The sequence below is a fragment of the Bufo bufo genome, chromosome 1, assembly GCF_905171765.1.
Source record: "Bufo bufo chromosome 1, aBufBuf1.1, whole genome shotgun sequence".
NCBI lineage: Eukaryota > Metazoa > Chordata > Amphibia > Anura > Bufonidae > Bufo > Bufo bufo.
The window spans coordinates 56,601,485-56,617,407 of NC_053389.1; the positions used below are offsets into that span (position 1 = coordinate 56,601,485).

Genomic DNA, 15,923 nt, shown 5'->3' on the forward strand with positions numbered 1-15,923 from the left:
CACTTTAGGTACACTTTAAGTGCAAGACTCTGCAGAATGCTGTACTTATGCTGTCAGTTGTAAGCATCCAGTAACGTGGAGTTTGGCGTAACCAAGTCCTATCAGTCACACAGATCAGAATTTTCCTTTTTGGCGTCGTTACAGTCATACCTTGTGTCAGACGGGTAGGTTGAGTTATTGGAAGTCCATCAATAGCACAGGGATTCCCGCATGGATGAAGGGTGAGAGTGCCACGGATATTCTCAATAAAGCAGTGCTCAGCAGCAATACCAGGACCCCTTAAGTAAATATCCTTGGATGCATGACCCAAAATGGTCCTCCCTGTGCACAAAACAGCAGAAGGTCAGCAAAATTATGACCTAAAAGACTAGAAATTGTCAGACAAAGCAAAACATCCCCTGCCGATCCAGGACAGATGCTCCGCCCATCTTTGTTCACCAGTAATAATCTCACCTCTGCAGCCAGTCCCCGACCTAGTGGTTAGGAGCAGCGATCCCAGTAATATGACACATAAGCACTGAGGCCACTAATTGGCTGCAGTGGTCATATGCCAGATCACGGGCAGCTTGTACATAAAGACCAGTGGTGGAACGACTGCTTTAAATAAGCAGTTAAAGGGGTTGTCCGGGTGTTTAATATTGATGACCTATCCTCAAAAAAGGTCATCAATAACTGATCATTGGGGGTCCAACTCCCAGATCTCCTGCTGACCAGCTTTTTGAGGAGGCCACATTACTCCTGTGAGCACAGCGGCCTCCTCGCAGCTTACCAAGCACAGCGCCATCCATTGTACAGTGGCTGTGCTTGGTATTGCAGCCCAGGCCCATTCACTTGAATGTGACTGAGTTGCACATAGGACATGCGGCTGAATGTGATGTCACTGGCCTAGGAAGAGTCCATGGCCTCTTCAAACAGCTGATCGGTGGGGGTGCCAGAAGTCGGACCCCCACCAATTAGATATTGATGACCTTCCGGACAACCCTTTGAGTGACCCGAGGGCAGGCTCAAGACATTCTGTATAGCCTTGCTTCTCCTGCCTTGCCTTACACCTAGAGGCTCTGCTCTCTCTGCAACAGATGCCCTTTAGGGTATGTGTTGCAGGGGTATTCCAGCTGTTAGAAGTCATCCCCTATACCAGGGATGGCCAACCTGAGGCTCTCCAGCTGTTGCAAAACTACAACTCCCAGCATGCCCAGACTGCCTACAGTTATCAGCCTACAGCAAAGCATGGTGGGAGTTGTAGTTTTACAACAGCTGGAGAGCCACAGGTTGGCCAGCCCTGCCCTATACATAGGATAGGGGATAATTATTAGATCATGAGAAGGGGGGACCCCGTACCCCCTGCAGCCCCCCTGAAATAAACGGAGCGGCTGGTCGAGCATGTGTGCGGCTGCTGGGAATTCCGGAGATAGACAAGCACAGAACTCTCATAGAAATGAATGGAGCAGCCAGGCACATGTGCAACCGGTCATTTCAGGGATGGCTGCAGGGGGTACGGGACCCCTATTCTCGTGATCGGTGGGGGTCCTACTGCTGGGAACCCCCACAGATCATGAAGCATTAAAGGGCTGTAGCACCCCCACCGATCTAATAGTTATCCCCTATCCACAGCACTTCTAACAACCTGAATACCCCTTTAGGCCTCTTTCACACTACCGTTTTTTTTCCCCGTTGTGCGGGCCGTTTTTAGTGTTCCGTATACGGTCCGTATACGGAACCATTCTTTTAAATGGTTCTGCAAAAAAACGGAATGTACTCCGTATGCATTCCGTTTCCGTATTTCCGTTTTTCCGTTCCGTTGAAAGATAGAACATGTCCTATATTTGGCCGCAAATCACGTTCCGTGGCTCCATTAAAGTCAATGGGTCCGCAAAAAAAACTGAATGCATACGGAAATGCATCCGTATGTCTTCTGTATCCGTTCCGTTTTTTGCGGAACCATCTATTGAAAATGTTATGCCCAGCCCAATTTTCTCTATGTAATTACTGTATAATGTATATGCCATATGGAAAAACGGAACGGAAAAAACGGAACCGAAACGGAAACACAATGGAAACAAAAAAAACGGAACAACGGATCCGTGAAAAACGGAACGCAAAACACTGAAATCGACATACTGTAGTGTGAAAGAGGCCTTAAAGAGTGAATAACTGGGTCAGTTAATGGAACACTGCCATATAAATAAGAGAGAGGCTGCAGTCATACACAGGGCGGCCATTGTCATTTACTGAAATGCTACAATGTAACTAAACGTCATTCACAGAAACAGTCAGCAAGTTGCCAAATAATACGTATCTCTACAGTTAGGTGTCGGTACCTTCCTCCAGAGGCAGCAGGGTGATGGCGGTGCTCAGCCTCCCGCTCCCGAGGCTCACAAGATGGGGTTTCTCCGTCTGCACCTTCAGCCCCTTGCCTGTATCTATCAGGTCCAGCGGGGTGCTCTGCGTGCGATAGAAGAGATACAGACATATCCGTCATGCAGGAAATATCATCTGAGCACAGACGTAGACCGCAGGCCTTCATTTCTCTCCTAGATGGGATTCTTTATCATGTCTTATGAGGATCTTATAGGAGTTCATCAAGACATACACAACGGCCCATAGACATGAGATTGGTTTTTGGTCAGTTTTAGGATCTGCCATACAGATGACTGTAAGTGTTTTGCGGTCTGCAGCCGTATGTAGAAATGCCCGTTCTTGTCCGCGGACAAGAATAGGACATGTTCTATGGTTTTTGCGGGGCAACAGAACGGAACCACGAATGCGGACAGCATCCGACCACTTATAAGATGATAAGACTCCTGCTAAGATAAACTCTCCTTACATGGGTCAATGATCTGAGCAATTATCGGGAAGGAGCATTCCTAGGAACACTTGTTCCCAATAACTGCCCTGTGTACAGGTGCCACCGATAACCCCGATGAACAACCAAACACTCGTTCATCGAAAATCATCGTTTCTGGGCAACTGATCGTCCTTTCTGGACAACGACCCGCTGCCCAAGAACAATTATTATCTATGAGGAGGAGCGATCGCAGCAGTGATCCTTCATCCTCATGCAGAGGGGATGGTTGCAGCATGTAAGTGCGGCTCTCGCCTCCTCTGACCTCCTCTATCAGGCAGCTATGGGGAACAAACAGCCTGTTCCCAATGATTGCCTGCTGAGTCAACGCATGTGAAAGCCTTGAGTTTGACCATCATCAGATTATGGTTCTGCACATGAATGGCGCGGCTCTGTGTGTCCGCGATCTTCCTCTAGAAGTAGTAAGCTCTCCAGTATTTGCTCTCATTCCTCATCTAATTATAAGATTAGCTCTTAAGACCACAATGTATTATTCTCAGGACAAATCCAATTAGCTGGGGATAATTAATACACGGCACAAGGTGATTGTTGGTAAGAACGCCCGGCCGTCCCCAGTCCTTCACCCTTGTTTTCACGAAGTCTTATTGGACAGATCCTATAATGCTTCCATATACTTTGTCTTATGGGTGCGTCCACGTGGGACATAAACAGCAGGGAATAAATCCGCTGGGCTGTTTGCTGTGGATCCGTGAAAAATCACACTGCATAAATTGGGCCTTATTCACACTTCAGTGTTTGATCAGAGATTTTCATCAGTGACTGTAAGCCAAAACACAAAACAAGTGCAAATCTTTCCATTATACCTTATCTATCTGTGTATACCCTGCTGCCTGGTTTTGGCTCACAATCACTGATGGATATCGCAGATCAAACACTGTCCTTGTCCTGCACCCCCGCTGATCAGCTGTTTCAGGCAGCCTGCTCCCGCCAGCTCTCCGAGCAGAGCGCCGTACATCGTATAGTGGCTGTGCTTGGTATTGCAGCTCAGCCCTATACACCCCGGACCCCCTCCAATCTGATATTGATGACCTATCCTTTTGGGCTCATGCACATGGCCGTAGTTTTGGTCCGCATCCGATCCGCATTTTTTATCCTTTCATTTCAATGTGGCTGAAAAAGATGCGAACAGCACACCATGTGCTGTCCGTATCCGCACGTCCATTCTGCGGCCCCGCAAAAAAAATAATAGAACAACTCCTATTCTTGTCCATTTGCGGACAAGGATAGGACATTCATGAAGGAGAAAAAATAATGGCGGCATACTCTCGGCCGGTGTCCGTGTTTTGCGGATCTGCGATTTGCAGGCCGCGTGTAGGAGGCGTTAACACATGGATTCTGCTGCAGATTTACTATGGATTTCACCTTATGCATCGCAAAGGGTAAAATCCACGATGGAAAACCGAGGCATAGACATTTGTTACTTAGGAAAATAGTTGTCGTTTAAACACAGGCCTGGATTTACGAATGTGTCTGCGCCAAAAATCTCTCTAAAAAGTGAGGCGATTTGGTGCAGAGAGAGTTTGAAAAAAATTTCTGACATGCTTGACAAGGGAGCGGGGCTTAACAGGAAGGGGTGGAGGTTGAAGTGAAAGAGGCAGGGCGTAATATGCCTCACTATGCACCAGCCTCAGGCCTCATGCACACCGTTCCGTCCAACAATTTGCGGTCCCCAATGCACGGGCAACATCCGTGTGGTTTCCGCAGACAGATCGAGCCCTATTCAACTTGAGTGGTTCCGTGATCCGTCCGCACCGCAAAAAAATAGAACATGGAGTTCTGTGCCTCTGTTCTGCACTGCACCTTCCGGATTGCGGAACCATTCAAGTGAATATTGGGTATATTGCGGATCCGCTGTTTCTGTGCCGCAATACGCTCCCGGCCGAGACACGTGTGCATGAGCCCTCAGAGTAAGCGTCCTTTTACAGCACCCGATATGAAATGGAGGAGGTGAGTTCTTTTTTTTTTGCACAAGTAGAGAACAGGGCATTATTAATTTTGGGGGGCATTACTTATTACTGGGGGGCACCAATGGGGCATTACTATTACTGGGGACATTAATGGGGGCATTAATATTACTAGGGGGGCACTACTAATTCTAGAGAGTGCTAATGGGGGCATTATTATTAATTTTGGGGGCACTTATTGGGGCATTAATATTACTGGGGGGCACTAATTAATTCATTATTAATTCTGGGGGCACTAATGGGGGCATTACTATTACTGTGGGCACTAATGGGGCACTATTAATTCTGAGGGGCACTAATGGGGCACTATTAATTCTGGGGGGTGCTAATAGGGGTATTATTAATTCTGGAGGGTCACTAATTGGGGCATTAATATTACTGAGGGACACTAATGGGGGCATTATTAATTCTGGGGGCACTAATGGAGGCATTACTATTACTGCGGGAACTAATGGGGCATTATTAATTCTGGGGGGGGACTTATGGGAACCGTAATATTTCTGGGGAGGGCACTAATAGGTGCATTATTAATTTGGGATGTAGCTTAACTTGGCCGGTATTTTTTTGTTGGGAAAGGTGGCAACCCTAGTCATAAGGCCTAAGGGCAGCTATATTCTATTCAAGGGAATCGGGCTGAGCTGCAATACCAAGTACAGCCACTATGCAATGTACGGCGCCGTTCTTCGTAGGCTGTGAGGAGGCTGTAGCCTGTAGGGCCCCCTGGAGCGCCGTGGCCTCTTCATGCAGATGATCGGCGGGGCTCTTGGAGTCAGACCCTGACTGAATTGATGATGTATCCTGAGGTTAGACCATCAATATTAAAATCCTGGAGAACCCTTTAGGAATACAATGGAATAAACTATGGCTGATACTAGAAGTGCAAAGAAAGCTTGGTATTGCAGTTCAGCTCCATTGACTTGAATAGGACTGAGCTGCACCTAGGACATGTGACCGATGTACGGTAACTTCACTGGCCTAGGAAGAGCACCCAGCCTCTTCTAACAGCTAATCAGTGGGGGTCCTGGGTGTCAGACCCCCACCAATCTGATATCGAAGGCCTATCCGGAGAATAGGTCATCAATATAAATTCCCCGATAACCCCTTTAAAACTGGTGACAGGTTCCTTTTAAGGACTGCCCAGAAATACCGTACATTATACATACAACATACATATATTCAGATGCTTTTGTGACATGCCGACTCTACTAAATACTTAGATTGCCCATGGGGCATCCATTCTTATATTCTGCTGTGCCATTCCTCTGTTATTCCTCTGGTATAGTGTTACCTAAACTGACAACTGGGTGTTACTGTTCCCTTTGCCATAGGGCGCGCCTGATACTATGAGCACTGATTGGGCAATGTCAGCGTGTAGGAACCCCCAGCTGTCATTGTATTCATAGTTTTCTAGGAGGAATGACAGAGGAACAGCAAAATGAAGTTCTAAGATTAGATGCTCCAGAATTGCAATTACATGGGAGATGCAAGAAGTTACTAAAACAGACCTGTCAGGATAAGGGATAGCCCCTCTTCATATGTCAGAAAGTCTACAGCAATAACATGGTTGAATTACCTGCACCACCGTATGCGTTTTCCGGCAGGGACTTGCCATTTCTCTGGTCGCGGATTTCATGGCTTCTTCCTCTTCTGCGTCAGCTTCTGTCTCAGGAAGGGATTCTGCTTCCAAGTGACTCTGACAAGAAACAACAGTCATCTTAGTAAAGTGCCCCTAACACTGAAGAAAAATGACGACAATTCTGTTAAAGACGCTGCCCTGATGCCAACCACCCGGCAGTGTGCACCCCTCTGTACAGTACCTGTCGCCCCTTCGGGGGTGAGACCTGACGGTGCACAGGCAGGACAATCAATTTGGTCCATTCTTATCCACTTAGGCCTCATGCACACGACCGTTGTTTTGGTCCGCATCCGAGCCGCAGTTTTGGCGGTTCGGATGCGGACCCATTCACTTCAATAGGGCCGCAAAAGATGCGGACAGCACTCCGTGAGCTGTCCACATCCGTTGCTCCATTCCGTAGCCCCGGAAAAAAATATAACCTGTCCTATTCTTGTCTGCGCTTTGCGGACAAGAATAAGCAGTTATATTAAAGGCTGTCCATTGCGGAACGCACACGGACGCCATCCGTGTTTTCCGGATCTGCGGTTTGCGGACCGCAAAACACACAACGGTCGTGTGCATGAGGCCTTAGGCTGCGTTCACATCTCCGACACAAATACCAGCCTTTAGCCGGACAAAGAAACGCTCCATGCAATGTATTTTGTCTGGCCGAAACCCAGCATTTATACTGGAAATCGGACCGATCACCGCCGTACCTCACTGCAGTCAATGGGGTTTCGCCGGTGATTTAGAGGATCCGGCGACTCTGGATTCTGGGAGATCCGGCACAGAGCATCATAACGGGGATGTGAACGAAGCCTTACTGGTTGGCTTACTTTGCGACAGAAACCCATATTTACTAAAGTGATTGCACCTAGAATTTGGTGCCAGAAAAGTGGCGCAGGGGGACTGATAAAATCCACCCCAATGTCACATGAAATGTTATACCTATTTATGAAGCAACTGTGCCAAAAAAGAATAATCCACAGCGCCTTGCTCGATTTAGCGGAAACGGGGCTTGGCTTAAAATGCAAGAACATGCCCCAAAATTACATTTTGCTGCAAAATAAGCTAACAGTGGGTATAAATTTAGAAAAAAGTGTCTATCCCTGCACCACATTTATAATCCAGGCTGATTCCCTGGGAGAAGTTTGGCTCATCTTTATACTGCTCGTCTAAATTGACGTTGTCTACATTTTAGACAGGATTAGTAAATCCGCCCTAGAACTTTGTAATAAAATTTTTGCGCCTTTTTTTGGCACATCTTAATTAAAGGACCCTCCCTCCAGTTCAAGAGAGAAAAAAAAAAATCACATTAAGGGCTCATGCACACGACCGTATGTATTTTGCGGTCCGCAGAAAAAGGATCCGCAAAAAAATACAGATGACGTCCATGTGCATTCCGTATTTTGCGGAACGGAACAGCTGGACCTTCATAGAACAGTACTATCCTTGTCCGTAATGCGGACAATAATAGGACATGTTCTATTTTTTTTTTGCGGAACGGAAATATGGACATACGGAAACGGAATGCACACGGAGTAACTTCCGTTTTTTTTTTGCGGATCTATTTAAGTGAATGGTTACACATACGGTCCGCAAAAAAAAAAACGGAACGGACATGGAAAGAAAATACGTTTGTGTGCATGAGCCCTAACAGAGATTCAGATGAAGATCTTATCATCTGTATTCATGATTATAAATCCTGACGAGCAGAGCAGAGAGGAGGATGAGGCAGCTCTTTAGCTCAGTGCTGTGAAGTAACTTGTCCTGCTGTGTGATTAGGACAGGTTTTGTGTGTACTAATAGGCAGTGGCGTCGCTACAGGGGGGCAATTCCCCCCTATGTTATTCTTCGCCCCCCGGGTGCTCCCCCGCTGATTCCCCAAAGCTGCTCTGCCTCTTGAGCCCCAATGGCCGGTGAATACTAATGAGCACTTCCATTATGGAAGCGCTCATTAGTACCGAAGGACCAGGAAGCGGTAAACGCTCTGTACTTACCACTTCCTGGTCCTCTGGTGTTGGCTGTGCAGGGCTGCGCACAGCGTGGGGGCGCTCTGTGACCTCCCGCTGTCCGCTGTGCGCGCCAGTTCAGAGCACAGTCGACTGAGGAGAGAGAAAATTGCAGGCGGCGTCCAGGAGCAGGAGAGGTAAGAGTTTTTTATTTTATAAAAAATGAGGCTGCTGGGGGCATAATAGGGGCTAATGAGAGGCATAATGGGGGCTAATTACACTATTAGAGGCATAATGGGGCTAATTACACTATTAGAGGCATAATGGGGCTAATGAGAGGCATATGGGGGCTAATAAGATGCATAATGGGGGCTAATGAGAGGCATCATGGGGGCTAATTAGAGACACAATGGGGGCTAATTAGACTATTAGAGGCATAATGGGGGCTAATGAGGCATATGGGCGCTAATAAGAGGCATAATAGGGGCTAATGAGAGGCATAATGGGGGCTAATGAGGCATATGGGAGCTAATTAGGCATATGGAGGCTAATGAGGCATATGGGGGCTAATGAGGCATAATGGCTTATAATGGGGGCTAATGAGGCATCAGGGCTGATATGGGGGCTAATGAGAGGCATGGGGGCTGATATGGGGGTGATGAGAGGCATAATGGGGGCTAATAAGAGGCATAATGGGGGCTAATGAGGCATAAGGGCTTATAATGGGGGCTAATGAGGCATAAGGGCTGATATGGGGGCTAATGAGAGGCATGGGGGCTGACATGGGGGTGATGAGAGGTATAATGGGGGCTAATAAGAGGCATAAGGGCTTATAATGGGGGCTAATGAGGCATAAGGGCTTATAATGGGGGCTTATGAGAAGCATGGGGGCTGATATGGGGGCTAATGAGGCATAAGAGCTTATAATGGGGGCTAATGAGGCATAAGGGCTTATAATGGGGGCTTATGAGGCATAAGGCCTGATATGGGGGCTAATGAGAGGCATGGGGGCTGATATGGGGATGATAAGAGGCATAATGGGGGCTAATGAGGCATAAGGGCTTATAATGGGGCTAATGAGAGGCATGGGGGTTGATATGGCAGTGATGAGAGGCATATTGGGGGCTAATGAGAGGCATAATAACAGTGTCATCCACAGATGCCCCCATAACAGTGTGTCTTCCACAGATGCCCCCATAACAGTGTGTCATCCACAGATGCCCCCATAACAGTGTGTCTTCCACAGATCCACCATAACAGTACGCCTGCGCACTGACGAGAGACAGAAAGAAGGGGAAATAATCCGCGGAAGCAAGCAGAGGATGGCACAGCAGACGACTGAATAGCTTCTTTTGTAAGTAACTTGTTTTATTATAAATGTATCCCTGCATACCGCAATTCTCTCGTATTTTGTAATCTTATTTATATAAATGTCACGGCTGTAGGTGAGCAACAAGAGTATACACAGTAAAAAGAGCTACTGACCGGACCCAAACTAGGGAGGATAAAGGGTGACCCCTGTCAGACCCTCAAAGCTCTCCCTATGCTGCTAAAGCACATGCCCGGATCCAAATGGCGGAACGAGGCATGCCCGCGTACCTAAGACTGATGACCACTGTAACCCCTACAATAGTGGAAGGGGCACGGCCACCGGTGCCCTGCTCAGTATATGGAGGGAACCGTGGCCACCTCAGATCCAGTCAGAAAATAACCAGGTACACAACAATGTCTGCACACTTAGCTGAAGGAGCTGCAGCCGCAGAGAAGACGGATCCAAGGACAGCTGGCAATATCCGGAGTGCTTGCTGCAGCAGAACACAGGTCCAGTGAACTGATAGCTACAAGTGAAGATACTCAAGCAAGAGCTACAACTGAAATGAGAAATATAATCCACGCCCTACAATAGGAGGAGGGGTGATTTAAAGGCAGGGAAATCAAATGCAGGAGGAACAGCTGGGAGGAAGGAAACAGAAAGTAAAGACTTCATCACAGGGGCGGGGAAACAGAGCAGTGAGAACTCCTCCAAGCTCTAGTAGTGACATCATCACAGGGGTGGAGAAACAGAGCTGTGAGAACGTCTCAAAGCTCTGGTAGTGACAATATACTTATTTTGTTTTTGCCCCCCCATTTTTGACTGTGGTATCTTTGTGCGGGGGGCCACCTAGAGTCGCCACTGCTAATAGGACAGGGGACATTTTATTTCTTCTAATGATTGCTCCCCAGACAAAACGGACCCTTATAACTAATGAAAGGTATTTAGGAATATAATTATAATGAAGTAATATTTAAGTATTTTCATTTTCTTAATTCCTGGTGAACCCCTTTAAACTGGAGGGTCAGAATAGGGTACTTGCAAAGTTGTTTCTTGTTACGTAATGTAATGTTGTGTTGTATTGCACCTGCCTAGCAGGGTTAACCATCCTGATTCTGGTCTTGTGGGAGTTGAACTTAGGTCCGCCCCTAGTTTTAGTGTGTGAGTCTAGTGTTAGCTAAGAAAGAGGGAGGAGCTACAGGTCTCACTCCTCAAACTGCTTGGCCTGAGTCCCACAGGATCAATATCTCTGGGACATTTGCATCAAGAAAGCCATTAGTACTTTACAGTACTCCAGGGAGAGAAAGCAAGACCTAGAGAAGGTGCAGAATCTGCCTGGCCGTGCATTGGAGTCAGTCAGTAAGGTATTGTGCTCGATTATGGCAGTGGAGACTTTACTGCAGTGAGAAGGACATTGCTAATATACCCTCCCCACTTTGACTCAGTCCTGGCCAGCCTTATCTGAATTCTGTACCCATCAGTTGGGAATTATAGCCACCATTACAAGAATAATATTGCCAGCCTCTGATTTTGCAGAGAGAAAGACTTTGGAAAGAGAGAGGGAAGGAGTACTACAATCCCCATCCTGGCTTATATCCATACGTCTCTATCTGGGAGGATTTGCACTGAGAATTGTTTGGAACTGTGTTTGATACCGTTAGATGTACTACAACTCCTATTCTGCACTTTAGTATAGACAGACTAAGGCTAGTTTCAAACTTGCGCTAAAAACTTCTGGCAGAGGAACAGCCTGCCAGAGTTCATAGCCAGATACTACCTTTCCCCACCGGAGCCCATTGACTAAAATGGGACCTGGCGGGGATCCAGCCTGTTTCCGGCATTAGTGCTTCTTACTTTTTGCTTTTTACCCATACAACACTCATAACACCAAGGGCAGCCAACTACCATCAGGCAGGAGCCCCAAAATCAGGGTGTGCTCCGGCCTATTGGAGCATCAGTGTGACAGCCAGAGCCACTACCACTCCCATCTTCTGCTCCTCCTGGGCTGGGTCACTTTAAGCCATGCCCCATATTGTTAAGCCACACCCCTTTCACACTAAGCCACTCCCCAGCATTGAGCGAGATGCAGTGGAGCATTCTTTTTGGCACATTATGGTCAAGAAATATGCCAAACGGTAGCGCATTGTATGTTCGAGGTGCAGTCACGTTCTGTGGGCTGCTAAGGGGCGGTTACCGGATTGATTTTCTTACCGCTATATATAATGATACAAGATATTACAATGGTACTCTATTCCCTTGGCATTAACTCCAGGAAACAAAGAAAATAACTACCTCCCATTCACTGTATACCAGGCACAGCGCCTGACATTTTGTAGTGGTTGTGCTGGGTATTGCAGTTCAATCCTGTAATACCAGGCACAGGTGCTGTAAACAATGAAGGGAACACTGCGCTTACTCCAGCTCCAGGACCCGTGTGCTGTCCGCATCTGTATGTCCCTTCCGCGTCCCCGCAGAAAATAGAACATGTCCTATTCTTGTCCGTCTTGCGTGAAGAAAAAAAAAAAATGGCGGGAGGCTCTCGGCCGGTATCCGTGTTTTGCGGATCGCAGAAACGGCAACGGCCATGTGCAGGAGCCTTTATGTCAGCAGGAAATTCACGGTTAAACCAGACACAATGCCTAGCTCAGCTGAATATAACGATACCTTTCACTTAGTGATCCGTTGCTTCATCCTGGAGAAAAACTACTTTTAATCCATATGCAAATGACCAGCTAAGTGCACCAAGGGCGGACCCGAGCCGCTCTGTGCACTATTGCTCCTCCTACATCCTTTGGCAGGCCCTCCCTCTCCTTCTTGATTGACAGGGCCAGACAAGATGTCTATGCAGAAACCCGGTCCTATCAATCGAGGAGATGGAGAGGCTGGCAGAGGAATCAGGAGGGGCAAAGGTGCACAGAGTGGCTTGGGCCCGCCCTCAGTGCACTTAACTGCTTAGTTGCATATGGATTAAAAGCACTTTTTCACGGATCACTAAGTGAAAGATATCATTACATTCAGCTGAGCTAGCCCTACAAGGCATTGTGCCTGGTTTATCAGTGAATTTCCTGGTGACGCACTCCCTTTAGTTACAATAGGGCTCATGCACACGAATGTATTTTCTTTCCGTGTCCGTTTTTTGCAGTCCATATGCGAAACCATTAATTTCAATGGGGCATTCTGTTTCCGTATGTCCGTATTTCCGTTCCACAAAAAAATAAAACAAGTCCTATTATTGTCCACATTACGGACAAGGATAGGGCTGTTCTATTAGGGGCCGGCTGTTCCGTTCCGCAAAATACAGAATGCACACGAACGTCATCCGTATTTTTTGCGGATCCGTTTTTTGGGGACCACAAAATACATACAGTTGTGTGCATGAGCACTAAGTATATCTCAGTGTCCCCATTCTCTCTTCACAGCAGGAGAGGGATGCTTAAAAAGGATCTGTCACCTCCCCAAATGTGATTGTTCTAGTAAGGCCTCATGCACACAAACGTATTTTGTTTCCGTGTACGTTCCGTTTTTTTTGAGGATGGGATGTGGACCCATTCATTTCAATGGGTCCGCAAAAAATGCGGACAGCACACCGTGTGCTATCCGCATCCGTATGTCTGTTCCGTAGCCCTGCAAAAAAATATAACAGGCACTGTAACAATGGATCCGCAAAAAAAAAACGGATGTCAATTTGCGGACCACAAAACGCATACGGTTGTGTGCATGTAGCCTAAATATGTGTTTTCCCTACTAAATAACATTTCCGAAGCACCTTTCTCTTACAACTCTGTTTTGTACCGTTCCTCTGTTATTCTTCTTAGAAATTTTGCAATAAATTGACAACTGGGTGCCACCATTCTTCTTGTCCAAGGGGCATGTTCGAGTGTGACTGTAGCCGTGGCCTGATCAGTGGCAGACCCCCACCAATCAGATATTGATGACCGATCCTGAGGATAGACCATCAGTATTTTACTCCCAGAAAACCCCTAGTTTTTTCTAAGACGCCACCGTTTGTGACCGGGGCGTCAGGATTTCATGACCCTCCTGACAAGTTCCCTTTAATAATAGCACAGCCGAAGCCCTTTAGTGTCTAACACAGCGCAGGGAGGAAATCTCAGCCTAGTAAACGCAGGAATGTGCTGTGAGCCGCGTCCAAAGCCAGATTTCCTGCCACATGTCAAAGACTGCAGATGACATCCTCTGTGTTACTATATATACTGTAACACTTGAAACCGTGTCTGTCTTACCCCCTGCCAAATGACAGCATTCCCTCCTTACCCCCCTCCTGTCCATTCGCAGTTTGCTTACAAAGAAAGCGACTTTTAAGCCGCAGGAACCGCCGTAACCCAAGGTTATATAGTCTGTAGGACGGTCGGGTCCATTTTTTGGATGCATGGTGGAACAATGGAAGAATTGTCAGTGAACGGTATTTACTATGAGGAATAAAAACTGCCTATAGGACAGACACATTCCTTTCCTCCTGCGCCCGGTAACCCTCAATTCCCAGCAGCCCCCCGTGCAGGATCTATATTCTATGCCCTACAGTCTCTCTACATGGGTGGTCCGATAATCTGGAAGTCTCCACTCACAGGAACTTACACTTGAGCAGCCAGTGAGGAGCCACTTAAACGCAGTTGTCTTCTTCTAATCTCTATAATCAGAGATCAGCAGAATTCCGTTAGGCTGGAATCACACCTGCAGTTTTCTAAGGCCTCGTGCACACGGCCGTCGCAATTTGCGGTCCCCGATGCATGGGCACTATGCTGCGACGGATCCAGACCCATTCAACTTGAATGTTCTATGTTTTTGCTGTGCGGAGGCATGAAGAGGAACCCAAAGGAAGCACGGAACCCCACGGAAGCACTACAGAGTGCTTCCGTGGGGTTTCTCTCCGTGCCTCCGCACCGCAGACGTATCACGGATCCAGTCAAGTGAATGGGTCCGCCTCCGTGATGTGGTGAGCACACGGCCGGTGCCTGCATATTGCTGACCCGCTGTTTGCGGGCCGCAATATGGGTACGGCCGGGCAACAGCCGTGTGCATGAGCCGTAAGGCTGGGTTCACATCTGCTCATCCGGCAGTGTGCTCCGGCGGAGGAACAAGCTGATGGAATTCACCGTATCTGGCGTACATGCTGGCTTTCAGAGAACAAAAAATACTACACACAGCATACAGTTGCAAGAAAAAGTATGTGAACTCTTTGGGATTATATGGATTTCTGCACAAATTGGTCATAAAATGTGATCTGATCTTCATCTAAGTCGCAACAATAGACAATCACAGTCTGCTTAAACTAATAACACACAAAGAATTAAATGTTACCATGTTTTTATTGAACACACCATGTAAACATTCACAGTGCAGGTGGAAAAAGTTTGTGAACCCCTAGACTAATGACATCTCCAAGAGCTAATTGGAGTGAGGTGTCAGCCAACTGGAGTCCAATCAATGAGATGAGATTGGAGGAGTTGGTTACAGCTGCCCTGCCCTATAAAAAACACACACCAGTTCTGGGTTTGCTTTTCACAAGAAGCATTGCCTGATGTGAATGATGCCTCGCACAAAAGAGCTCTCAGAAGACCTACGATTAAGAATTGTTGACTTGCATAAAGCTAGAAAGGGTTATAAAAGTATCTCCAAAAGCCTTGCTGTTCATCAGTCCACGGTAAGACAAATGGTCTATAAATGCAGAAAGTTCAGCACTGCTGCTACTCTCCCTAGGAGTGGCCATCCTGTAAAGATGACTGTAAGAGCACAGCGCAGACTGCTCAATGAGGAGAAGAAGAATCCTAGAGTGTCAGCTAAAGACTTACAAAAGTCTCTGGCATATGCTAACATCCCTGTTAGCAAATCTACGATATGTAAAACACTAAACAAGAATGGATTTCATGGGAGGATACCACAGAGGAAGCCACTGCTGTCCAAAAAAAACATTGCTGCACGTTTACAGTTTGCACAAGAGCACCTGGATGTTCCACAGCAGTACTGGCAAAATATTCTGTGGACAGATAAAACCAAAGTTGAGTTTTTTGGAAGAAACACAAAACACTATGTGTGGAGAAAAAGAGGCACAGCACACCAACATCAAAACCTCATCCCAACTGTGAAGTATGGTGGTGGGGGCAACATGGTTTGGGGCTGCTTTGCTGCATCAGGGCCTGGACGGTTTGCCATCATCGAAGGAAAAATGAATTCCCAAGTTTATCAAAACATTTTGCAGGAG

At 47.1% G+C, this 15,923-nt stretch overlaps 1 protein-coding gene across 14 annotated transcripts in view; it reads right to left on the reverse strand.

Annotated features, from left to right (window-relative positions):
• Nucleotides 1–15,923, reverse strand: part of PHLDB1 (pleckstrin homology like domain family B member 1) — a 158,964-nt gene that overhangs the window by 80,646 nt on the left and 62,395 nt on the right. For all 14 annotated transcript variants that reach the window (XM_040424705.1, XM_040424674.1, XM_040424668.1 and 11 more), the window contains 3 exons: nucleotides 6,401–6,520; nucleotides 2,319–2,442; nucleotides 151–321 (listed from right to left, as the gene is read on the reverse strand). In XM_040424705.1, coding sequence (XP_040280639.1) covers nucleotides 151–321; nucleotides 2,319–2,442; nucleotides 6,401–6,520 — 415 coding nt within the window. The remainder of the gene's footprint in view (nucleotides 1–150; nucleotides 322–2,318; nucleotides 2,443–6,400; nucleotides 6,521–15,923) is intronic.